This window comes from Lemur catta, chromosome 1, assembly GCF_020740605.2.
Source record: "Lemur catta isolate mLemCat1 chromosome 1, mLemCat1.pri, whole genome shotgun sequence".
In the NCBI taxonomy this organism is placed as follows: Eukaryota; Metazoa; Chordata; class Mammalia; order Primates; family Lemuridae; genus Lemur; species Lemur catta.
In genome coordinates this window covers 34,370,725-34,396,127 of record NC_059128.1, presented here as the reverse complement: position 1 = coordinate 34,396,127, position 25,403 = coordinate 34,370,725, and the positions used below count along the sequence as shown (strand labels likewise).

At 38.6% G+C, this 25,403-nt stretch overlaps 1 protein-coding gene across 3 annotated transcripts in view; it reads right to left on the bottom strand.

The window, feature by feature from the left end:
• PPP2R5E (protein phosphatase 2 regulatory subunit B'epsilon) overlaps window positions 1-20,315 on the bottom strand; it is a 138,247-nt gene extending 117,932 nt beyond the window's left edge. For 2 of the 3 annotated variants that reach the window (XM_045565957.1, XM_045565963.1), the window contains exons 1-2: window positions 20,136-20,315; window positions 17,778-17,941 (exon numbers count right to left, since the gene is read on the bottom strand). In XM_045565957.1, coding sequence (XP_045421913.1) covers window positions 17,778-17,934 — 157 coding nt within the window. In that variant the 5' untranslated portion in view covers window positions 17,935-17,941; window positions 20,136-20,315. The remainder of the gene's footprint in view (window positions 1-17,777; window positions 17,942-20,135) is intronic. The other variant, XM_045565952.1, reaches the window with a different exon arrangement.
• Between the last annotated feature and the right edge of the window lie 5,088 nt (window positions 20,316-25,403).

Genomic DNA, 25,403 nt, shown 5'->3' with positions numbered 1-25,403 from the left:
AGACTCTCTGAGCCCAAGCACCCTTGCAGCCCCAGCCAACCACCAGATATGTGAGTGCAACCATCCACCTGACCACAGGTGTGTGAGCAAGCCCAGGGGAGACAAGAACCATCACATAGCTGAGCGCAGCCAAAACTGCCAAACCACAGGATGGTGAGCTAAATAAATGGCTGCTGTTTTAAGCCACCGAATTTTGGAGTGGTTTGTTGAGCTGGAAAGGCTGATTCAATATCTATTTATCCCCCAAATCAAATGCAAACCACTAAACTCTTGGTTTCTCTAATTCCATTACACAAAAAACAAAATTTCAATTCTAAAGTAAATTGACACAGAATGGGCAGGGAGTTGATGAGTTGATTAGAAAAGGATAGCACAAGTCACAAATTACTGTGTAGCTCATTAAAGTGTGGTATGATAGCCAGGGAGCTGACTTCTTTGTGCAATAACATGACCAAGATAAGAATCTCAGAAAACAGTGAGAATAAAAGATTTCACACCAATAGAATTTACCTTTTCAATGTCCCACACACCATTTCTCAAAATTACTAAGTACTTTACCCTCCTTATGTACATCAAAAATAATGCTTTTTCAAGATTATCTAGACAGATGAGCAATTAAGTTAAGCTCTCCCCTTATGGAAGAAATGAATTATATTAAGGAGATCACAAGTGTTACTTCTCTTCCTTAGCTGATACAGACAGATGGATAGATGGATGATGGGTTGATGGAGGATGATGGAAGGATAGAAGGACGAACATACATACCTCAAATAATACTTAGAGTAAAAGCATGTATGCTTTATTAAAAGACTCCTATAGGTATTACCTCACATTGTAACTGATTATACAAAGGCTTAATCTAATGATCATCAATGTTCACAGATATCATTTTCATTCCCAGTAGTTCGTTATTAGTTGGAAAGCAGACAGATTTAAGACACATGACTACCCCTCTGGTTTTCAATTAATTTTTTAATGTCAAGATAGAGCATAAAATCTTCCATTTCTAGTCCCCCAAAATGACCACTGTTAACAGTTTCCTTGTATCTCCGTCTAATTTCTTTTTTCAAAGTTTATTGTCAGATACTGCAATTTAAAACGAAAAAATATATAATTCTTCCAAGCTACTTCTATAAATTAAATACAACCCTCCCTACAAATAAATGTTCTGCTATCAGAGTTTTCCAAACTCTATAAAAATCTAACATTAGTATTATACGCTGAATTTAAAATAACTAGTATTAAAATGGCTTGATTTCTTAAAACATCTCATCTATCATCACCAAAGAGAACCTAACAGCAGTGAACAGCCCCACTCTCTCTCTCAAAAAAAGAAAAACAAAGGAAAACCTAACTATTTAATGGCTAGGAAAAAAAAAATCACCTTTTTTGGAACTGAAACAGAAACTGTTTGGATAGTTAAATGAAAGCACTCACCAAAGTTTATGGACCTAGTTTATATTTGACATGTGGAAATGAGTCTTCGAGAAGAAGGAAAATTCCTGAAGACAGATCCTGATTACCTCTGCTTCTGAAGACACACTCACCAAAGAAAGGCCTCTCAGGGCCATGTACTGGTCTATTCAGAATAGACAGTGCATCACTTTCAAGTAAAAAAGTCAAGGATAGACTGAGTCTTATCAAATTATGCACAGCAAAATGAAGAGCCCAGAAATTGAGGTTTCTAGTAAAAGAAAACCTCCCCCAAAACTGTACAATCTTTCAAAAATATGAACCATTAACTCTGCTTCTCATGTTACTTAAATTTAGAAAACCACATCAAACCCTTCCACCTCGTAATTATACACACTAATGAAGGGATAGAAACATGGATAACCTAAAATTCACTTCTTCACGCATATTAAAAAATGTAACCATTGTAGAAAGTTGGAAGGAAGGATGTAGAAGGGGGGAGGGGTTCCAGTAACAGCAAACAGAAACCTTTCCTTTCTAATTGTTCACTTAAAGCTAGAATTAAAATCAGCTTTTTAAATTTCCTGAACACACATCAAACAAAAGTAAAGACAGCCTGGGTGTCCATCTGAGTGGAAAGAGAAACTACCCAGAAGACCAGAGTAGGGACGTTTATAGTGCTTATCTCTCATTAATCATCACGAGCCAGAACTGGTGCATCTGAGCTGACATAAATCCCTATAAGGAAAGAGAGGCCAGGGGAAAAGAAAGGACTAGAAACAGGTCACTCTTCCACTCACACATCCCCCACATACAAAGGTAATGCTCTTCAGGTCCTGGCTCCAGCCCAGTGTTTTCTATGGTGCATTTTAAAGAGAGCTGCAAAGTGCCAGGTTAGTGCCAACAGCAATTCTTGTGAACCAGCAAATTTCTTTCCAGTCTAAGCCCAAGATGTGACAGGAAACTGAGTTGGTTTTATTGTCAAGACTTCACTGGAATTCACTCAATGTTTGTATACTATTTCTGCTCTTTAAAGCTGATCAAATAAATACTGTCCAATAAAGGCCTCACTAAATCTTGATATCTGCACCATCACCACATTGATTTATTCAGTAAACACTTATTCCATGTCTCCCACATACCAGACACTGCCAGTTCTCAGTCACAGCTGAAAGGACTGACGATAAAACCAGAAAAGGAAACTTACGTCCAGAGCCTTTCAAAGCACTTGGTAACCTTTGATCATCATGGGCCTTTCAGAGACTATGCTCTGTCCAAAGCACCTTTCCTGCTAGCCAGAGCAAGACATAATTGTAAACCTTTACCTTTAAAGCTATGTTCGGTTTATTATAACTACATTACACAAAGACTCTTTTCATTTAAAAAAAAAAAAGGGCCATCAGCCTAAGCAAGAGCGAGACCCTATGTCTACTAAAAATAGAAAAATTAGTCTGACATGGCGGCACATGCCTGTAGTCCCCGCTACTCGGGAGGCTGAGGCAGGAGGATCACTTGAGCCCAGGAGTTTGAGGTTGCTGTGAGCTAAGGCTGATGCCACAGCACTCACCCGGGCAACACAGTGAGACTCTGTCTCAATCAATCGACCGATCAATCAATCAATACATAAATAATAAAAAGGTGGCAGGGGGGACTCTAGAAGAATATTTAAGATGCAAATCAGAAAAGAAAAAGAAAGAAGAAGCAACACCATAGTAAGAATCAGCACTGCTTCATCTACATGAAGAATTCCTTCCCTGCCTGGCAGGATGGTTTCACTCAACAGGCACGCCTCACACACTGAATATGAGGCGGCACTCTCCTAGACAGTGAGAATACAATCAAAAATGGACATGGACCCTGACCTTAAAGATGTAAGTGTTATGACAACTGTCAATTACAAAGCACCTACTATGCATCAGGTAATTCACATACATCACCTCTCAAATGAATCCTTCAAGGCAGATGATAGTATCACCACTTTGCAGATGAGCAAACTGAGGCTCTGAGGAGCTCATTTGTCCAAACTTACAGGAAAATTGGGTGGAATTCTAAGGTGTCTGCCTGGCTCACAAACCTACCCTCTTTCCATAACTCTACCCTGCTGAATATGCAACATCTTTGTGTCTTTATCATCGGTCTCCTAGCTTCCCATGCTACTTCTGTATTTCTACCTGGCCATAGCTCTGCCCCTAAGCCAACTGACCTGTAAAACAACTAAAAGAGGAAGAAATAGAAGAAAAAATCAATGTCAAACAGACAGGAGGAAAAAAACAACTATAGGAGACACTGTCTCAAGCTTCAATAAAGCTGAAGTCAAACAGTATATACACTCAAAGTGCTCTACTTTGACTGAAGCTTTCATTTTTCAGTCTTTGTTCAACTCTTTAATATGGAAAGAACTCACAGTAGAACAGAAACTTCAGTACCTACCAGCTCAAGAAGATAACTTGGAAGAGGTCATTCCGATTAACATTCCAACTCAACCACACTTACTGAACTTTGAAACTTCAGTCATTTCTTGGAGCCTTTCTTGCTTTCCCTTATTATATACCTTCTTCAAATACATGAACATGTTACTTTTGTCAGTATTATCAGTCATTTATTTTATTTGAATTTATGATGAAAGGAAAAAATCCTCAAGGGTGAATACTTTTTTTTGTCTTGACAGAACTGAAGACACGTCAATGATAATATTCATCTCCTTGAGATAGGTATAAGAAATTAGTATTTTGGACACTGTAATAAGCATAACTTCTCACAAGGGAGAAAAAAAATATATTCTAAGTTTGAATAAAGATGAAATACAGGTTTCACTGCTAATCAAAACTGCATGTGCACAACAAAGCCATAATTTCAATTCATAAAAATAGCTTTAAGTAAAAACTCACAGATGAAGAAAAAAATTTTAACACACATGAAATTCATATTCTAAGCCACCTGCTCCAAAGATACTTTTGCAAAATTCCTAACAACTTCTTTATTTTTTTAAAAAAACTTTCCAATGCTCCCATTTAATGAAATGTGTTAGAGGTTAATAGCTATTTCCTATCTATCCAGGTAGCATCCATCAATCTCTTAACTACATTTGACAACCACCAACAGTCCCTCCTGATGTTTCACAGTGAAGATATCAGTGTCATCACACACATCCAACTCCCCAATCTCCAACCACCCCCCAATTCACCACACACACCAGCTGGGAAGACAGGTGAACACAATGCTTTAACATCTGTCATAAAGCAACGCAGCTCACACTTGGCTAGACTAGTCCTTGGGTTCAGTAATGTACTAACTTCGACAATTTCCAAATGTTACTTCACCCAAAAATTCTTTTTGAATGCTTTTTAAAGTTCATTAGCAAATGTAATATATAGTGATATATTGTTTTACTTAAAACAATTTAGTCTATGGATGAACAAATAGATTTTTAAAAACAAACACCTACTTCCCTAAACGTAGTATGCAAAAGAGACCATCTTTATAGGATCCCCTTGAAACCCAAGTCTCAAGACTCAGAAAATAAGTAGTATTTATAAGAACAACAACAACAAAGATAGCTAACATTTATATAACCCTTATCACGAGCTGGGTAAGGCCTGTTCTAAATGTTAGCTATATAAACTCGTTCAATCTTCACAACCACCCTATGGGGAGGTTTTCAATCCCCACCTTCTCCAAGTAAGTAAAAGCAAAACTTCATGATTATCCCACCAAAAAACAGGCAAAGACTTGGTCAATTATCCTTGTGTTTATGGACAAAAATGAGTATTAGTCATTAACTCTGATACCCTGAGGTGCAGTAAGACAGTACATAATTATAAGCAGTCCTGCTCAAAAAAAAAAAAAAAATACCCTCCTAGTCAAGAAATGTAGGTATAGTGTCCTACATTAACACACAAATGAAAAAGAATACTCCATTAAGTAAAACTGTGAAGAAATACAATTTCACCAAGGTTATTTAAATATTAAATATAGATTTGTGCTAACAGGAATGTACATTGCCTAATCATGAAATGACTAAAATCATTTTGAAATTCATTAACCATTTAGGTACAAGAGTGGTCATTTAAGCACTGTCAAAAGCTCCAAACTCTATAGGCCTTTTATTTATTTTGTTAGACTCTCCCACAGGTCAGTGTCTGAGATAACCATAGATGATGCTTTCTTTCTCATATAAACCATCACAAATCCAGTGCCACTTCAAGCACTGGTACTAAAAAGCATTCACTCTGCTCAATTTTCACCACCCACAGAACACAATGCGGATAATTCTCAATAATTTAAATTATAATAGCTCAGGAAAATTTAAAATTAGCAAGTGGCAAGGAGGTGGATTCAATTTTTAACTTCATTCAATTTGTCAAATTTGAAATACTTTCAATTATTTATTTTTCCAGTCTTCACAGTAACCAAAACACCACCAATGTTAATCGCTTTCCCTAACTGTGGTTTTACTGTTGCTTGCATTCTCATTTAATGAATTTCAATTGGTGCTGACGGTAATTCTAGCTCTAATCTTTTATTTTCTTAATGAATTAAATCTATTGTATTATGTCCCCCACTATTCCAAGCAAGAGTTCATAAAATGGTGAATTAAAACACATGAAAACCTAAGATCATGTACTTTAATAACACAGTGGCATCTATAGAGCATATAGCTGAACCTACAGTTAGATTTTTTTTTTTTTTTTTTGAGACAGAGTCTCGCTCTGTTGCCCGGGCTAGAGTGAGTGCCGTGGCATCAGCCTAGCTCACAGCAACCTCAAACTCCTGGGTTTAAGTGATCCTACTGCCTCAACCTCCCAAGTAGCTGGGACTACAGGCATGCGCCACCAAGCCTGGCTAATTTTTTCTATATATTTTTAGTTGTCCAGATAATTTCTTTCTATTTTTAGTAGAGACGGGGTCTCACTCTTGCTCAGGCTGGTCTCGAACTCCTGACCTCGAGCGATCCGCCCACCTCGGCATCCCAGAGTGCTAGGATTACAGGCGTGAGCCACCGCGCCCAGCCTACAGTTAGATTTTATTTACAGTTTTAAAGACTTGATGGACTTGATGCTTTTGTTGTTGTACATATCACATTGATAGCCTGAAAGTAAATTGGCAATATTTTTTAAAAGCAAGCAATGACTGATTTGTTTTCAAAGAAACCTCAGTATCACAAAATATGGCAAGCACAATGTTACCATGACAAGAAATTTATTTTTAATTCCATCAATAAGACTACCTCAAAGTAATCTTCTATCGTAATACTACTATAAATCATCACATGCAAAAACAAAAAAAACATAACACAAGAATATATAAACATGAAGGGAAAATATTATTCCTCATGACTGGGTAGGGAGTCCAGGGGTGATTTGTATATTTTATGGTTACATATTTGGGTGTACAAATGCCCAAATCAAGGACAAACTCTTTAACCCAGCCTGGATGGTGTGGCACTGGACAACCTTAGTAGCCCCATCCAGTCTCTGATCTCCAGCTATAATAGTCTTTTGAGAAGAATCTCATCAACCTACATGCCATATCTTCCTATCTCAGCATAAACATCACTTCCTCTTAGAAACCTTCCCTGAATGGCCACCCTATTTCTCCAATAGCACATATCATTGTTGGAATTATGTCTCTGTCTGTTTAGTTGATTAATGTCTAACTCTGCAAAGAACATCAGAGACCAATCCTGTTTCACTCATCACTGTGTTCCTAGCACAGGGTCTGGTACATCACACAACTCCACAGAAATTTGATTGAATGACTAAATGAACTGGATTCAAAAACCCACTGCAACAATTGTAAAAATAAGAATTTAAGGTCCTTAGAGAAGACTGATTTAGCCAGATCATATACAGACTCCTTTCATAGATGTCTGATTGATACATACTTTGAAAAACATTTGTACACAATTTATTTCATTCAAGCCTCACCATAATGCAAGAGTGTGAGTACACAGTCTATCACTCCTAAACCCAAGAGTATCTAAAATGGTCTATAGACCATTTCTAGAAATTTCACTAAACCAAAAAAGCCCAAATAAATTCCAGTTAGTTGAACTGCCTTTTAAAATGTTAAGATACAAATCTAAATATAATAAAATATAGTTCTATCCAACAACTTTAAGGAATATCCAACTCTGAGTAGCAGAGTATCAAGTCTTCTCAGCAGCCAAAAGTTATATCACCGTTCCTCATACCTGAAAACTTACAGACAGAATCTCCCCCAAAATCTAGCCACATCCCAGATTGAGGCTATTGAGTTTTAGAACTTTATATAATTAAAGTATCTTTAAGCTTTCATAGAGTGAAATGAACATTATTTCTAGATGATGGGTTACCATTAAAAACACCACTTATTTATATCAGTTGTAGGGGCAGTTGAAGACGCAAACGTAGATGGAGGTTTGAAAGACAACACAGAAGAGAGAGTACTGAACTTCCTTTTACTTTAACAAGTCGATCTGCTTTCAAGTCATTTTGACTTTTGCTCCCAAATTAGGGAAAAACACCAGTCCTTCTGAGGCGTGGCTATCTCCCGGAAAAGTTAATCTGATGAGACAAAGATTGAAAGCAGCCTTCTGAACCTCAAAAAACTCTTCACTTTTGCTATCAATGCCCTTGATTTCAAAATCTTTATTTAAAAAGAAAAGTTTGGTGTGCCTATAATGTGCAAGGCATACAACAGCTGTGATTTCTACACTGCTAACATAAGACAGCTCCCTAGAAGCTTGAACCCACTCTGAATTCTCACTATCGTTCCTCATACGGTATGGCGGAGGAGTGTCCTCTACCATTGCCAGATATTGTTTTCTGGAGGCGCTTCAGTAAAAGGCTAATTCGAAGCCTATATCTTCCTTATTAGAAGATAGTACTTTCCCTGAAATGGTGCCAAGTCTCAATTTTCTCCATGTTCTTTTTAATGTTTTAACATTTTACTTTGAACAGTGTTCCAGGCACAAGCAGCCCTGAATTAATTAAATTAAAATTTAACATCACTGTGAGATAAAAGTCTTTCATGGTGCCTACATAACGGATTACTTTTGCCAGATCTCTTTTCTCGCAACACTGCATATTCTGAAACAAGATCCATCCACAGGGCTGACTCCAAGAAAGATCAATGGCAAATAGAAAGATAAGAGAACAAATATTTATTAAGCAACTGACCACCTTATCTCACTTACTCCTCACAACCACCTGGGGAAGTATGAGTCCCACTTTACAAAAATGGAAACTGAAGCTCCAAACAGGTTAAAATAACTCACCTCAATTCACAAAGCCAGGATTATTGCCTAGACTTGAACCCAAGCCCTTTCCTACATAAGCTAGTTCCCCAAAGATGGAGAGATGAGTGGTCAAAGACACCAGTGCCAGAATGCCACCAGTTTACCAAACTCTTCCTTCCTACCCCATGCTGACATGCCCTCATCAGGACAGAGTGTAAGTCATTCCAGGGTCCAGAGAAGCACCTTGTCCCTCCCTAGCATCATGAAGCGCCCAGCTCCCCCTGGCTGCTGCTGCTCCACCACGCCTCTTCCCCATTACCACCCGCAGTGCTGCTGCTGGCACGGCTGCTCCCCTCATTCTTCTCTAGGCTCTTCCTTCTCACTACTTCAGTCTCCTCGCAATTTTCAGCGTTCTTACAAAGAGGTAGTAAGATGATTCACTTAGTCAATCATCGCAGCACAGCATGAGCGAGATTGCATTAGCTCCAGTTCTCATTCGTGTTCATTTACTGCTCAGCCCACAATAGGCAGGCACTGGATCTGCAGCCAGACAGGCCTGGGGTCCCAACCCTGGCTCTCTCTGTAGGAGTGGGCAAGTTACTTGGCCCCCAGTTAAAAGCAAACATCCCTGCTCTTGGTGGTGTTGAGAGGCTTAAGTGAGACACCATGTGGTACGCTGTCTGGCACATAACAGAACCAACAGATATTACTTCTCTTCTTCCTCACTAGTTGCTAAATTATTTCTTAACCATCAAAGACTACCTGAGTTTCTCCTCCCAACTTATTCTAGGTCTATAGCTGTTCCTGAAAAAATGCTCTTTTACAGGCACACTCAGTTTTACCATTGGTATTCCTATTCACCCAGCTTAATTTTTCAAATCATGCTGATCAAAAATTTCCAAACCACACTATAGTCATTTAGTAACTTCTCCTGCAAACACCTTTTAAAATTCTGTTTAGTATGAAAAAGAATTAAAAATCAGGAGAAACATACAGGAGAAGAAACCTCCAGTCATGAGATCTCCCTTCTGCAGAGAGGGATTATGTGACAAATTCTCTCTCTGCTCTGAGTGAGGAAACTGATGCCCACCACCCAAAGCAGCGGCTCCTTGCCTTTGGAGAAACTCCTTTGAGAATCCAATGAAAGCTCTAAACCTTTGCCCAGAAAGTCAATCTGCACAGAGACACAAAATACACCCTGGAATTTCAAGAGGGTCAAGGGCCCTCTAAAACCCACCCATCGACCACAAGATAAAAGCCCTCAACAAAGAACCATCTGTGATACTCCTTAAACTGTAAAATCCTCAATTCAGATTTTGTTTCTGTCAGTTGCAATAAATTCAAACATCTGGGCAAAAATCTTAAGAAGTTAAAGAAGTTTTCTCACTCAACTCTTCATGTCTCTCTCTGGTTCAAAATAAAATGCTGCAAAACTAACATGGCTCAAAATCTAAAGAGAAGGTTCTCTCTTTGAAGCAAAATCTCAAAACAAAGCTGTGCTCTGGACCAGCGTGTGTGCTGGGGGATGGGCAAGGGAAAAGATGGGGCAAAACTTAAGCATCAGAACTCTATATATTTTATTTTTCAATATCATCCTTTTTAAATATTTCTATGTTTGTGTATGTTTTAATGTACATTACATATTTGTATTATATAAAAGCATAAATATAAGGGAGTGCTGCAGTTAAATTTACTGATAGCAGGAAGCAATTACAAAAAAAGTTTGGAGGTCCTGCCCTGGTAGACAACTTGCAAAGTAAGTTTATCTAAAAATAATTTAACCTGGTAACTGTCCACAAATGGAATTTCCCTTGAAAATAATTACATTAGCCACTTTACGTTCTTATTCCTGAAACAAGAAGTCCATCTCAAACTGACATTAACTAAACAGTAATGCTGAGATTGTTCCTTAAGAACTAGTTCCCCTTTTTGCTTTAAAAGTCTAATTCTAACAGCTGTATATACTCCATATTTTTCTTCCCTAAGTGGAAATAATCCACTTAATGTATTAAAGGAGTAAAAATCAACTAAAAAACACTAGTAAACACTATGCAGTTTTTTCATGTAATTACAGTAGTTATTCTTCAATTCCTACACTGTACCTAGCCCTAGGCTAAATGTTTTACCTGCTTTCTGGAATTTAATCTCACTCTATGATATGGGTTCTATTATTCTTCCAGTTTTAGAGATAAGAAAACCAAGGCTTAGAAGTCAATTAGCTGTGAGTGGTGGACCCAAAATTCAAACTTAACCTGGCATCAGATCCATGTGACCCCAGGTCCTATATTCTTACTGAGAGAAGCTATGCTTAATTCTACTGTAACATAAAATTAAGATCCCATATTTGTTTTCAAAAATCCTTCAAATACAAAAGGTAGCAAAACATTTTTAAGTAGTAAAAGAGGATGTCATCGTCTACAAACAAAAAATTACCACAGCCTATTTGAAATATCTATAAACTTTATTGATTTTTTCAAGCACTACAAAATCTAATTACTATTGTGAGCCAATATTATTATAAAATATAAGTTTTACAAATGAGAGAACATTTTCCCATAAAACCCTGAAAGTCCATTATAATATTCAGATATGCTATTCTCTCTTAAACCATACAAAGTCTGGTGATCTGATTAGCCTATAATCAGTGCCCAAACACCAGCAAAAAAAAAAAAAAAAATTTCACTATATTTAACCTCTTAACTTCTGTAAAATGAAAGTAATGAATCCCCAAAGAAAAAGGAATCATTCTAAGTCTGTCATACATAAAATCCACTCCATCCTTTCTCCACAAGATACCACCTTCCATTTTTAACCTGAAACATGCAGAATTAACAGAGCACAAAGCCACTCTCAGGATTTTAAATGAACACTCAGCAAATTGATCCTCTCAAAATACAAAGTTTTCAGTAAACAAGTTTATAATTTTGTGTAAATTACAAATTAAAATAAAATTGGCATTAAAATTTTATTTTTTTAAGTAAAATTGGCCTAGATTTTGGGGAAAAATGTTTAAATATTTAGGAAGGAAAAATAAATGCCTATATTACTATCACTTCTTAGTCAACTAAGTCAACATAGATGTCAACAGCCAATGTTCATTCACTTACTAAGAAATATTTATTGAATATCAATTATGTACCAGGCACTGTCCTAGGCACTAGAGATAAAAGAAGCAGGCTTATACAATACTGAAGAAGATTATATTTTAATGGAGGAGGGGAGACATATCACACAAGTGAACAAAGATAAAGTAGTTACAGATTATAAGAAACAATAGGGTGACAGAAACTTCAAAGAAGACTATTTTTAAAAGTCAACAAGGAAGGTCCCCAAGGAGGTCCCATCTGAGCTAAAACTTGAAGAAAGACAGGAAATAAAGTTCTTACATAGAAAAGGGCCACCTCATCTTATGAAGGCATTCATTTGGCACTTCAGTATTTATATGTCTTGGTTACATCCTAGACAGACCCACATTATGATGAATTCTGTTTACAGCTTACAACGTTTTATGGTAAGGGTAAATGCACATGTGCATACACAACAGCTAACACAATACTCAGAAAATAGCAACAATTCCCAATCTTTTATTCTAAGCCAAAAGCTCTTAATTATGGAGAGAGAGCAGGAATGGAGGGGCTGAAAATTTGAGCATCTGATGAAAGTAATGAACTCTCCACTCCAAGAAACAAACAAACAAAAAAAAGCACATATGCAGAAACTTTACGTATAATTTTGGGAGTTTCCTGGAACCTTGAAGTCCATCCAAGGCATATGCTGTCCCAACCAGAAATCCATGAACCCTAGGTTAAAGACTAAGTAATTATCAAACTCAGACAGGATGGAATAGGAAGGCAAGCTACTACCCTACTTTTAAGTGATGAGTAAATCAGGAACGCTTACTCTCAATTTCCTTTGGCCTACATAAAACTATGTATAATAATTTTCTCTATGCTACAGAAACAAGCTATTAGAATATAAAGCTATTAGAATATAAAGAAAATATATTCCCACCTAAAAGTGAATGAAATATCTCTTCATTACAACAGAGTGCAATTTTTCACACATGAAAATAAGGTAGTTTGGCACTTGGTTTTGTGCAAGACCTTATAATTCCTTCACCAAAAGAAAAATATTACCACACTGTTTCAAAGGGTGCAAAACTGAACTTTAACACCTATTAACTCACAGGTATTCTTCCAGTTCAGTAACACAGTTTATAGTTTTTTTTTTAAACACCCCCCCACATACACACAATTTAGATGCCTAAAGAACACATATCATTAATATAAGGTACAAACTTGATCAGTGGATCTTAAGCTTAACCTGTCTTGAGTTAGGTACCCCTTTGAGAATCTAAAAAATGCTACAGAATTCCCCCATTTAAAAAGTGGACATACACATACAACATGTTCATTTTTGGCTGCTTGCTACATTTCCAATTCACTCAAGGATTTAAGAATCTCTTTACCTGCCATACAAGAGTAATATGACTGGTTGCTACTGGAAACGGAAACTAAGAGAACAGAGTTGAATAAAGACTTTTCACTATACATTTTCTGGTACCTTTTGAAATTTGAACCATGTGACTGTGCTACCTAGGCAAAAAATAAATAATATAAAGCATCATACTAAATAACATGGCAAGATACAAGCGTGGTAGGTGAAAACCTCCAGATAAAGATGTTTAGAATAGCTATTCCATTAAATTCAACACGTTTACAAACTGTTTCTTTGAATTTTTTGGTTGAAGAAAGTTTGTGGCTACAAAATTATGCTCTTGTTTCAGGGCAACTTCCAATTTCAACTTCTTGCCGGAAAACGTAAGTCCTAATATTTACGGGGCCCAACAAAGTTCATGCAATTTCCCCCATGTGACACCACATCACAACCTAAGACGAGGATGGTAAACACTAAAACAGAAGACATTATTCCTCAAGAGACTTTTATTATAACTACACTTCAGTGCATTAGCCCATTATGCTGAACATTACTGCCTTACACAAAGCAGATATATGTAGATGAAAAAGAATTATCCCACCCAATCATTAGAAAGCCACAAAAACTAGTTTTAAATTACAATTTTTAAAGTTCTTACAAACTGTCACCCTAAAAAATAAAAACATAAGCTGAATCTTAGGCCTATAGTTTTTTGTTTGTTTGTTTGTTTGTTTTTTAAAAAGGTGTTTTCATTAAAGAAGGAGTAAACATCACCAAGAAGCAGAGTTTCTTTCTGCTGAATAGTGCCTCTGGGCATCAGAATTGTTGGAATGTTTAACAGTGAGTATCCAAACTACGAAAAATGCCTAAGAAATGTATGATAAATTGTGAGGCTAGAAATAATGATGCCATTTTCAATATAATTCCATCTTCAAAGAGGCAGTATTCTTCAAAAATATTTTACTTACATCTAAACTTACAGAATAATTTAAAGTCAATGTAAAAAGGAAATAAGGCATGGGAGGATGTGGTGAGGAGAGAAAATAAATCACCTAACCAGGTATGACTACTAATTATTATTAACGTACGTGTGTGTGCGTGTCTACCTGCCTAAGTGTTTAGTTTGATTGTCATTACATAGCGACTTACCTACATAACCATCCAAGCTTGCTTCATGTCCTGCTCTGTAGGTACAAAGAAAGTATCTAAGTCTTTACTTTCTTATCAAGCATATAAGGCACTAAACCTCTGATGGGTTTTCCTTATCAGTAAAATAAGAGTCTTCCAGGCTCAAAAATTCTAGGACTCTCCAAAAACACTCTCAGAAGTATATAAAGATGGAGAAAACTCAAATGTCTACATTTGCAGAGTTCGTCCTATAATCTCATTACATATAGCTGAGGAAAAGCCAAGTCATTCACAGCATATTTACACAGAATTACATGTTGATGTTGCTTTCTACAGAAAATAACATCAATGATACAAATTTCAAAATCCCAACTATTAGAAAAAGGGCAAAATAGAAACTTTTCCTTCACTTTATGTTTCACTTCTCCAAGTGAACAGACTTTTTAAATGCTAAGAATTAATGTACTATTATTTATAAATCTGTCAGTCAAAGATTATAATGGATATAATAAACATTCTGATAGTGCACACAAAACAAGTGACTACCAATGAATATCTAATTTCTGAGCTTTCAAAATTATATATTAAAAAGATGAGTTACATAATTACTATGTTTATACAATTTCCATATTCAAACTCCCCTGAAATTAAAGACCTTGAGGACATGTCTTTTACTTTATTCTTTAAAGCAACTAACAAAATTCAACTGCAATTTATACTATACCCCAAATAAAATTAATTCAAACCTTCTAATTTAGTCAAAGCAATACTATCAAAAATTAAATCAATAACTATCCTTTGGTATACATATATAGTTTATTCTGGTCTCTCCTAAGGCGATGGGAGAAAAATAATCCTAGAAAAGAAATTCTTCCTATATTTTCTTTATATTCCATAAATTAGTTCCTAAAATAGGTAAGAAGGCAATATGCCAATCCATTGTAAGGAAAACAACTGTCATTGAACAAACTCTTTATGTTCACTACAAAAATCAAAAGCAAATACACATTTCTGAAGTCTATATCTGATTACACGTCTTTATGTTATTCTATAGACAGATGTAGAAATCTAATTTATGGAATACTTTCCAGAATATTTACCTAGAATGTGTTTACTACATAAGAATCACTTTTAGTCAATCTGGAATTAAGTTTATGGGTATACCTAGTCCTACTGCTCTCCAAATTCTCCCATGCTGGTGAAATATACAAGTTAAAAAATCATATTCTTGGAGAGCAGAGTTCTTAGAAAACTTGCAATACTACCATGTTTCACTTTAAAAAAATGGAAAAAGGATATACAAATGGCCAAGAAGCACATGAAAAAATGCTCAACATCACTAATCATTAGGGAAATGCAAATTAAAACCACAGTGAAATACCACCTCACACCCACTATGACTATTATCAAACAATAAAGAAGCAGAAAATAATAAGCATTGGTGAAGATGTAGAAAAACTGGAATGCCTGTACATTGAGGATGGGAATGAAAAATGGTACAGCTGCTACAGAAATAGGCAGGGCAATTCCTCAAAAAATTAAACATATGTTCAGCAATTCCACCTCTGGATATATACCCAAAAGAAATGAAAGCAGAGACTCCGATTTGCATACCATCTTCAGTGCAGCATTATTCACAACAGCCAAAAGGTGGAAGCAACCCAAGTGTATATCAATGAACGGATAAACAACACATGGTATATACATATAATGAGATATTACTCAGCCTTTAAAAAAGAATGAAATTCTAACACATGCTACAACATAGATGAGCCTTGAAGACATTATACAAAGTGAAACAAGCCAGTAGGAGAAACCTAGAGTGGTCAAATTCGTAGAGACAAAAAGTAGAATGGCGGATGCTAGAAGCTAGGACATAGAGGGAAATAGGGAGTTAGCATTTAATGGGTACAGAGTTTCAGTTGGAGAAGATGAAAAGGTTCTGGAGATTGTTGGTGGTGACGGTTGCACAATGTCAATGTACTTAATGCTAATGAACTGCAATCTTAAAAATGGTCAAAATGACAGAAATTTTATGTTATATATATTTTATCACTATAAAAAACTAAGAAAAAGGACAACAAAATATTAAAACATGTGCCCAATCTTCCCACACATGCCTCTTTCACTACCCATAAAACCAATACTCTGGCTATGAGCAGTCAGTTAATTTCTAATTTAAGTGTTTACCATGAGCCCCAAGAAATTAATGCATCAATAAAGTTTTTAAATTCCTTCTAATCCTAAGAAAGTTAAACTGCTTCCTCAGAATTAAGTCCTTCACCAGATATAGATGTAATAACTATTACATATCTAATTCAAATTAAATAAAGTATTAAAGAATCTGTCTCCCAAACTTGTATTTCAAGCATGATTATCCCTAGAGTTTTTCCTTCATTTCTCTTCCAAAGCCTCATAATGACTATTTTCATTTTTACCAGCAAAATCTTTAGCCACAATATTCTCCCCTCAAAGCTCATAAGAGTTTGTCTTTACTAACTAGTAGATATAGCATCTTTATAGTAATCAGCACTCATTTAGTTTCTACCCATTTCAAGCATAAACACTGGAATCCCTCCCTTTAAAAAAAGTGTACACATGGAAAATATAGACACTTGAAATATACTAAGCTAAATTTTGAGGTGCTTTTCCAGTCACATCATAAAATCTCTGGTTTCACAAACTGTTACCGAAATAAATGTACATTAACAAACTAGCAAACCAGGTTGCCTAGTTTCCTCCAAGCCATTAAAGTCTGTCGTGTTGTTCATGTCCCCCTTCTCCCCATTCTTAAGTATTCAGCAGACAAAAATACACCTTCAAAGATAGATTATGATAGTTTCCACACTATAAAAGCTATGTTTTGATATTTTTCAAACAATGCCTGTTCATAAACATGAAGCAAAAAGATGGAAATTTAAAAGGACAAAAAAGTGTGCACATACCCAAACAAAAGTTGAAAGATCTAATTTAGACAAAAAAAACAGTCCTCATATTAAAAAGTTGTTCTTAATGCATTCAAAGAAAAAAGAAAAGAAATATTAGACAAGTATGATAACCATATACCTCTTCTATTTGTACTATCTGAAAACAAGAATGCACTTAATTATAAAATGATAATATTTTTTAAAATGAATTCTTCCCAACACAATTTTCTATATTAATGGTACCATCTCCTCTACGAGGATCTACTTCCTGAGTAAGACAGTATAATCTGTAGTTGTCACTGCATACAATATATACACCTAAATGTCAACAGAAGAAAAAATAAAAAACACAGACCCAGACATCTTAAAGTTTCCCTGGCATTTAGTTTTTCTGCTTATCAATGTGAGAGATTCTCCTGATAATAAGTTACTTTTTGCTTGTCCACAGCTATTTCCATTAAAATGAGCCCTTTAAAAAGGAGAGGGGGTATATCTGATCACACATCAGTAACTTCAATGTCTCTAAAAGCCTCCCATCCCTTCAATTTGCAACACAGATTTTTAATAGATATGAAACTCTACAAAAAGAAAATTATATGTAGATATAGAAAGATCACTTGAAGAAGAATGCATCCCCTGGTCACGAGCCTTACCTTTTAGCAGCGGCAGAGGTGTTAACTCTATAGGCTTGCCTTGAGACCTAAATTGTGAGGAACTTTGCGACCTCTTCTGTCTGGCTTTTCTGACGGACTTCCGAGAAAATCCGTCTACTTTATCCACTGATGGAGGAGTAGTTGGTGCTGAGGACATATCCCTACTGAAGAGAAAGAGGTACCATAAACACATTCCCAAGGTGGAAACATACATGTGAGTTACACAAATTCTAAAATTCCCACATATGATATCAATGAAAATGGCAATACGTGCTAAAGTAAATAAAATCAATTAAGAAAAGTCTGTGTCAATGGGAAAACATGAAAATCTGGTGAAAAAAGTAATGTAACTATCATGTAAACAATATCTTAACTCTAATGTGTTGTACTCCATTATAAGCATTAAAGATGCTGATCTAAACTTGAACTCTATGCTGTCTGCCCATATTCTAACTGCAAATCTCTTCTCAATCTTGCAATTCTTGAAGTAATTTTGCCGCTATTCTGCAGCTGGAAAACTTCCATCAATACATTTTCCCAAGATATTTAATATTATGAATGCATTCTAGAATTGAAATCCTTATTGTACTTCAAGAATAAACACCAGTGTATTACAGCAAGGTGAAATTTACAACTACTGAAACTATTTAGGCTTGACTTTTAAAGTGATGTGCTGTGTTAGCTATGACAAACTATACCACACTGCAAATAAGGACAGTCTAGATTGCATTAAACCAAACACATAGAAGACATAATTAAGAACACTTCAAATAATTCTGCTTTTTGAATGAAGCCACCTTAAGTTATTAAAGCTTGATTTTTAAAAAAAAGGCCATGATGAAATCAAGCACCAAAGTTGAACTGAAAACATAAACTCACAGCCTACTTAGCCAAGTTGAGATCCCTTGAGGTTTAGACCTTGAAGTTCATCATCAAATACCAATTTCATTCCATCAAACTGATGGAACTCAACAGTGCTTTTGCAATTTTTAACCTTCTCATATTATTAAAATGAAGGCTATTTCCTAAAAGTAACAAAAAGTAACAAGCATTAAGCTCAATTTCATTCCCCGATTTAAACAGATGCCATCATTTCCACGGCACTGAGGTTCCACATAAGATTAACGGCAGATTTAGATAGAAATAATGCATATGGGAGAAATGCTTAAATGTAATTACTCACCTGTCATTCCAATACATAAGACAAGTGTTTTTTAACTTCTAAATTAAAAAGTAAGGAAGTTTCTTCCTGGACGTGTAAGAATAAAAAGTTACCTGGATTACCTGGATTCTGATGAAGTAAAAATAACAAAAATACTTAAAGAAAAAAAAAAACCCCACAATGCTGAGGTTTGGAATTTTGAAGTCTTCTTTGGTTCTCTTTCAAAAAAAAAAAGTTTTAAAGAAAACTCCCTAATTTAGCCTTAAATATGTAAACATGACGGATTCGAGATGGAATTGCGAACTATGAATGACTATAAAAGATGTAAGATCACTTTAAAATATCAAAATGACTGCATCAGCAATAAGCTCCACATGACATTTGTATGTTGTAAATTTAGGGGCCGATTTTCCAATCTGGTATGTGAATTACTCAGACTTCATTCTATCCCTAACACCACAAGATATCAGTAAATCCTGTTTTTCTACCACTCTTTTTGTGTCTTCTTTATTCCTCATCTCCCATTTCTACAGATGATATATAGGTAGTATTTTTTTTTTAATCATTTGCCCCTTATGCCCGCGGCCCAGAGCAAACGTCAAGGATCTCAACCCTAAAGCACTGCAAACTGAACGAACGGTAGGAACGGGTCCATGCAAAGCCAGGGGAAACAGGTTTTACCCTGGGCCAGGGCGCCCTAAGATTTATCATTCTCTAAACAGCGAGCACGGGGCATTTCTAAGGCTCAAGATAATCCAAAGGGGGCAAACGGAGAGAGGTGAAGAAAGACAGGGAAGGGGGTTTGTCTGTAGGGATGCTTACAGACTCCCTTCGTTCCCGCCCCACACCCAAGCCTTGGAGAAGATAAGCTGCTACGGAATCCTCCTCACTACACCAAACCCCCCATTATCCTCCGCCCCCGCCAGTGGATAAAGGGGGACAAGAAAACGCCTCCAATCCCAGAAGCTGGAGAAAAAGGAGGGAGGGGGCAGAGTGAACGAGAGGTATCATCAGAAACACATGCAGGTAAATCAGACAAGTGGGACCGGCGCTCTGTCTCCCGCACCCCACCCCACCGCACCCCTCGCCTGTCCGGGCCAGGCCTTCCCAGGGCCAGTGCCCCGTAGGTTCCACACAGGAGGACCGGGAGGAAGAAGGGAAGCGGGCGAGCCGCGGTGCCGGAGGGACGAAGTTACCTTGAAGCTTCTGGGGAAGAATCTGAAGATGATCTGTGGTTTCGAGGGGCGGGAGACGGGCGAGGGGGCCGCAGCGGGGGCGGGCGGCGGGACCAGGACGTGCAGGGGGAGGTCCGGGCAGCTGCGGGGAGCCCGGGGCGACGGCTGTCCGGTGCGGCGTCCCTCCGGTTCCGCGGCGGCGGCGCCTCTAGGCCTCACGGCCGGACCCGAACCTCAGCGCTCCGGCGGTGGCGGCGGCCTCACGATCCTCCCCCGCGGGCCCGTCCCATCAAATCGGCACCGACCCCGTTGCGGCTCCGCCGGTGGCTCCTCGCTCACATTCCTGGCGGGCGGCGCCTCTGCTCGTAGCTCCGGACCCAGCGGCGGCGGCGGCGGCGGCGACGACGTGGGGAGGGGGGGAAGGGAGGGAGGAAGACTGGATCTGCAGCGGCAGCAGGAGGAGGAGGCAGGAGAAGGAAGAGGAGCCGCTGGAGCTGGAGCCGCCGCTGCCAGAGCCGTCGTTCGCTACCCGTGGAGGGTCCCGGTCAATGCCCCTTTCTCTCTCCTATTGTCAATATCACCGGGCGCCTGAGTCCATGGCACACGCGCAACCAAACCTTCTGGCCAGCAGCGCCCGCCTCTGGCGCCCGCCCACTGGAGACTTCAAACGGGAAGCAAGGCCTCATTGGCCGGCGTCTGCCTTCACTCCCCCGCCATCAAGTTCGGCTGAGAGCCGATCAGGGATTGGCGGCGGGAGGGCGGAGAAACAGGAGGGTGGGAAGAGAGGAGGCCGAGGATTGGATCGGGTCGTAAAGGACCCGGATGCAGCCAGCATTCCCGGGCCGCGCGGTCGCCGCTTCCGCCAGGCGCTTGGGTAGGCTGAAGTGGAGAGGCGTAGTATGCGCTAGGCCTGAGAGGAGCGCCTGATCCCGGGAGGTGTGCAACTAGCAGATCCGCGGGGTAGGTTTCGCGCAATGCGGAGCCTTGGGGCGGCTGTGGTCTTCAACCAAAGAATTCCGAGGGCAAGGGTCAGCGAAGGGCGGGGAGCCTCCTGGGCCTTGATCCTCTCCCCTTCAGCGGCTAGTGTGGTCCCTCTCAGGATGGGACCCCGCGCTGCGCAGAAATAAGATCGCCTGCCCGCGCCTGTGCACCACTGCCTGTGTAAATGGGTCCCTTGAAACCCCCAGCAGTCGCTCTCCGCTGAACCTTGTGGGAGGCCCGGAGCCGAAATCTAAAGCACTGGGGCCTGGCCAAGGGTCGGGTAACCCTTTGAATTCTCTCTCACCTCGTCTCCCTTTCCCTAAAACGTCTGTTTGGAATATTAGCTCCCTGGAGCTTGTACGCCCCGCTTGAGGCCTGCGCTTATGTAGGTTATGCAGGTGGGAACGCTATAGCTACACTGCGATCTCTTCGTTCCAAATAACCGTATCAGCCAGCCCGCTGCTCAGAGCTCTGGAAGATCCAGCTCCAAACTGTAGGAGTTTCGAGATTTTGATTGGCAAGTTGGATCCGAAAGAATTTACAGAGAAGGCTTTACTTTAACGAGTGATAAAATGTTTGGAGGTGTGTTTGCATCCTTGGTGAGCCCTAGGCCAAATGGTGCATTTCCAGAGAATATTCTTGGATTGTCGATCTATTTAAATGCATGCTACATACAATTTCTTGAGGGGAAAAAAAAAAAGAAAGAAATTTTTAATGCTGACTGCACACGTCAGAGTACTAATTGTTCAAAACTTAGAAAACGGGGACGGGGGGAGTTAACATTATTCATATTCCCTCAACTCAGAGATAACCACTGTTAGCCTTTTAGTGTACTCCCTTCAACTATTTTTTTCTTTTTATATTAATAGTGTGTGTGTCGTTCTGTAGCCTAGTTTTTCCCCTCTGCATATCATGCTTTCTATGTAGTTAGGGAATAAAACTATATGTTAATAAAACTATATGTACCATATGTGCAACTGACAAGCAAAAATGCATTTGCATTTCTCGTTTGTGTTGTTAAACATTTAAGTGTTGCAAATTTCTATGCACACTCCCAGAAATGGCTCTTGAGTGGAAAAATAATTTTGTGCCATGAAAGATAAAAATATTCCTGCTTTGAACTGAAGTGGAAAACAGGGAAAGATGACTCTTAGATGGAAGCAGGCTCCCCCTACTGACTCCAGATGATTGGCCACTGTGTGGCTAGTGCCCATTTTTGCTCTGATAAGATTCATTACTATTAATACTAGGCCCTATAAAACTACAGAGTACCAGTCTAGTTCCTACCTTCAAGAAGCTTACATTTTCACATCTCAATTTCCTGTACAATCTTTATGAATAAAGTTCAGTATCCCAGCCAAGCAGAACCTGTTTCCTCAATCTTTGATTGAGGGTAAATGCAGAATTAAAACCGAGAAAGATTTTGAAGCCAGCTCAATTTCCCTTGGCAACAGTTGAACTGTTAAAAGAATAGTGCACGTTTGAAATGCTCACAGCTGTTGCTTAGAACATTTCATAGAGTGGGGATTATGCTTGCAAATTTTGGATCTCTATAAAGACAATTCACTTCAAAGTCATTTCTCTTTTTATAAAATGGCTGAGCAACTCAAATGAGCAGGTCTTTTTAAATGAATACATCCTTGCCCATGTGGAAATTGTTCTCTGGACCATAATTTCTAAAGGAGAGGCAGGCGTGGTGGCTCATGCCTGTAATCCTAGTACTCTGGGAGACCAAGGCAGGAGGATTGCTTGAGCTCAGGAGTTCGAGACTCCCTCTCTCTAAAAAAAAAAAATTTCTAAAGGAGGTCTCATGCATCCCAGGTTTGTGTACTCCAGGAATAGTGCAAGTTAGTTAATTTGGGATGCAAGAGAAGAAAACATGATGACATCTATTTATGCATAATTCTAATCTAAAAAGAAAGACATTACGGTCAACTGATATTTTATATACAGAATGAATATATGGAATGGTCCCTTGGCCTAGAATAGCATAGCAGATGTCCTCAGGGAAAAGTGGGAGTTACCCATTCCCAGGGGTTGGCAGTGATGGTCCCACCTAATCAGCCCTTGCCAACATGTTGTGACTTAACCGCAGTTTGCTGGGTTCAGCTAAGTGAATTTACTCATCATATTATCTCAATTTAATTAAACTAAGCCCCCCAAAAACAGACAAATAATCTTACAAGAGTCCTTTGCAAAGAAATCACAAATCTTTTGACAGCCACTTTTTTTTTTTCTTTTTTAAGAGGCAGTCTCACTATGTTGCCCAGGCTGGTCTCCAACTCCTGTGCTCCAGTGATCCTCCCACCTCAGCCTCCCAAGTTACTGGGACTACGGGCTCAGCCCACAGTCACTTTTCAAAGTTAAAATGTCAATCTAATAAATGTAACCAAATTTTGACAAATAACAAAATCATCAAGAAAACTGTGAAATGTAGACTTAACACCCACTGTCATTAACAATGAACTTCACCCTATGTGTACATTGTGATTGAGTTATAAGCTAATGATGGTGGCATGTGTGTATATACTTTATGGACAAATATACATATATTTGGAAGACTATGCCGCCAAAAAGTATACTGATGGAAATGCATGATCAGAAATGTTTGGAAGCCAGAAGCAGTGGTAAGTGCCTATAGTCCCAACTACTAAGGAGGGTGAGGCGGGAGGATCCCTTGGGTCAAAGAGTTCAAGGATGTAGTACACTATGATTACACCTGTAAAGAAAAACATGCCATCTGGGAGGCTATTATCAAGTGACAAAATGCAGTTCATTGCCATCAGATGAAAGCATTCATTTCCCCAAACCAATGCTGAGCTTATCAATCTATCAGCGGCTGACCATGTAATGAGTCTAGAGGACAGAGACTATCAAAGGGTAGGTGACTGGTGAACTAAAGAAGGACTAAGATAAGCAGAAGCATCATTAAACCAAATATCAACCAATAAATAGAAGAAGAAAAGACCTGCACAGATAAAATAGCATCAGAGGTAGACTAGTCTGATTTGGTGTGTGTGAACTGGGGGTACATGAAGCTGGTTGAGGACTAAGAGGCAAGAACACTGAGAAGGCCTAAGGCAATAGCTGCTCTCTTAAGAAAACAATGAAAGGAGTAAACACAGGGCTAGTGTAGATAAGGGATCTTTGGTGTCATATTTCTTTGACCTACATTTATCTACCAGGAAACACCCTCAGCAGTGACATTTTCTTGGGTCACAACTTATATTTTCAGATGTGCTTTGAAGGTTGTAACTTATTCATAGCATTCCATGTGATTAATGTGCATAATTATTGCTTGAGATTTAAAATGGTTAGGTGCTCCAGTTCCTACTTGGAGCTGCAATCTGGAAGTGACTATCAGAGGACCTTTGCACTGTCCTTAGTGAGAGAGAGGCCCTATGTCACTGATAGAGCAAGGCAGGGAGAGAGGTCTTATACTGCTGATGGGGAAGGAGAGTTAGAAAAAGAAGAAGAGAAAGCCAGCTTCAAATGCACTTTATTTCCCATAGGACAAAATACAAAATAATGTACGACAAGTGTGGACGGAAAAATCCAAACTCTGAAATATTTGAAAGAAGTTTATTCTGAGCCAAATTTGAGGACCATGCCCCGGAGCCACGCCACGAGGCCTTGAGCAAGTGGACTCACTGTGGCTGGGTTACAGTTTGGTTTTATACATTTCAGGGAGACAGGAGTTACAGGTAAAGTCATAAATCAATACGTGGGAATCACACATTGGTTTGGCCCGAAAAGGTGGGACATCTGGGGGCAGGGGTGGGGGGGTGGCTGGCTTACAGGTTATAGGTGGGTTTGAAGATTCTTTGGCTGACAATTGGCTGAGAGAGTTGGGCTTTATCTAAAAGACCAGAAAGGAAATGCTTAATTTAAAATAAAGGTGTAAGCACTCTGGGAGGTCCAGACAGGAGAATCTTTCAAGTTAAGATAAGGATCTACTGGGATGCTTGAGTTAAGATGAGGGCTTTCTATCTTTTAGGTAATGTTAAGGCTATACCGGAATCAGGTTGGGAAGTAAACTACACTATATTTGGTTAACAAAAACCTGCTTAGTGGGATTTTACCATTTGTGAGCCTGACTCATCTGGCCTCCTTAGGAAGGAATTTGAGCAAAAGGGAAAAATCAGAGTTCAGTCCTCACAAGCAATAATTTTGCCTGTAAAATAGTCACATTGCACAATTACGTGAGCCTAAATCTATACCAAATAATAAGCATAGTGATAAGAACATGACTCTGAAATCAGACATTATCTAGCTGTAACAGGAGCTGGGGCAAATTATTCACCCCTC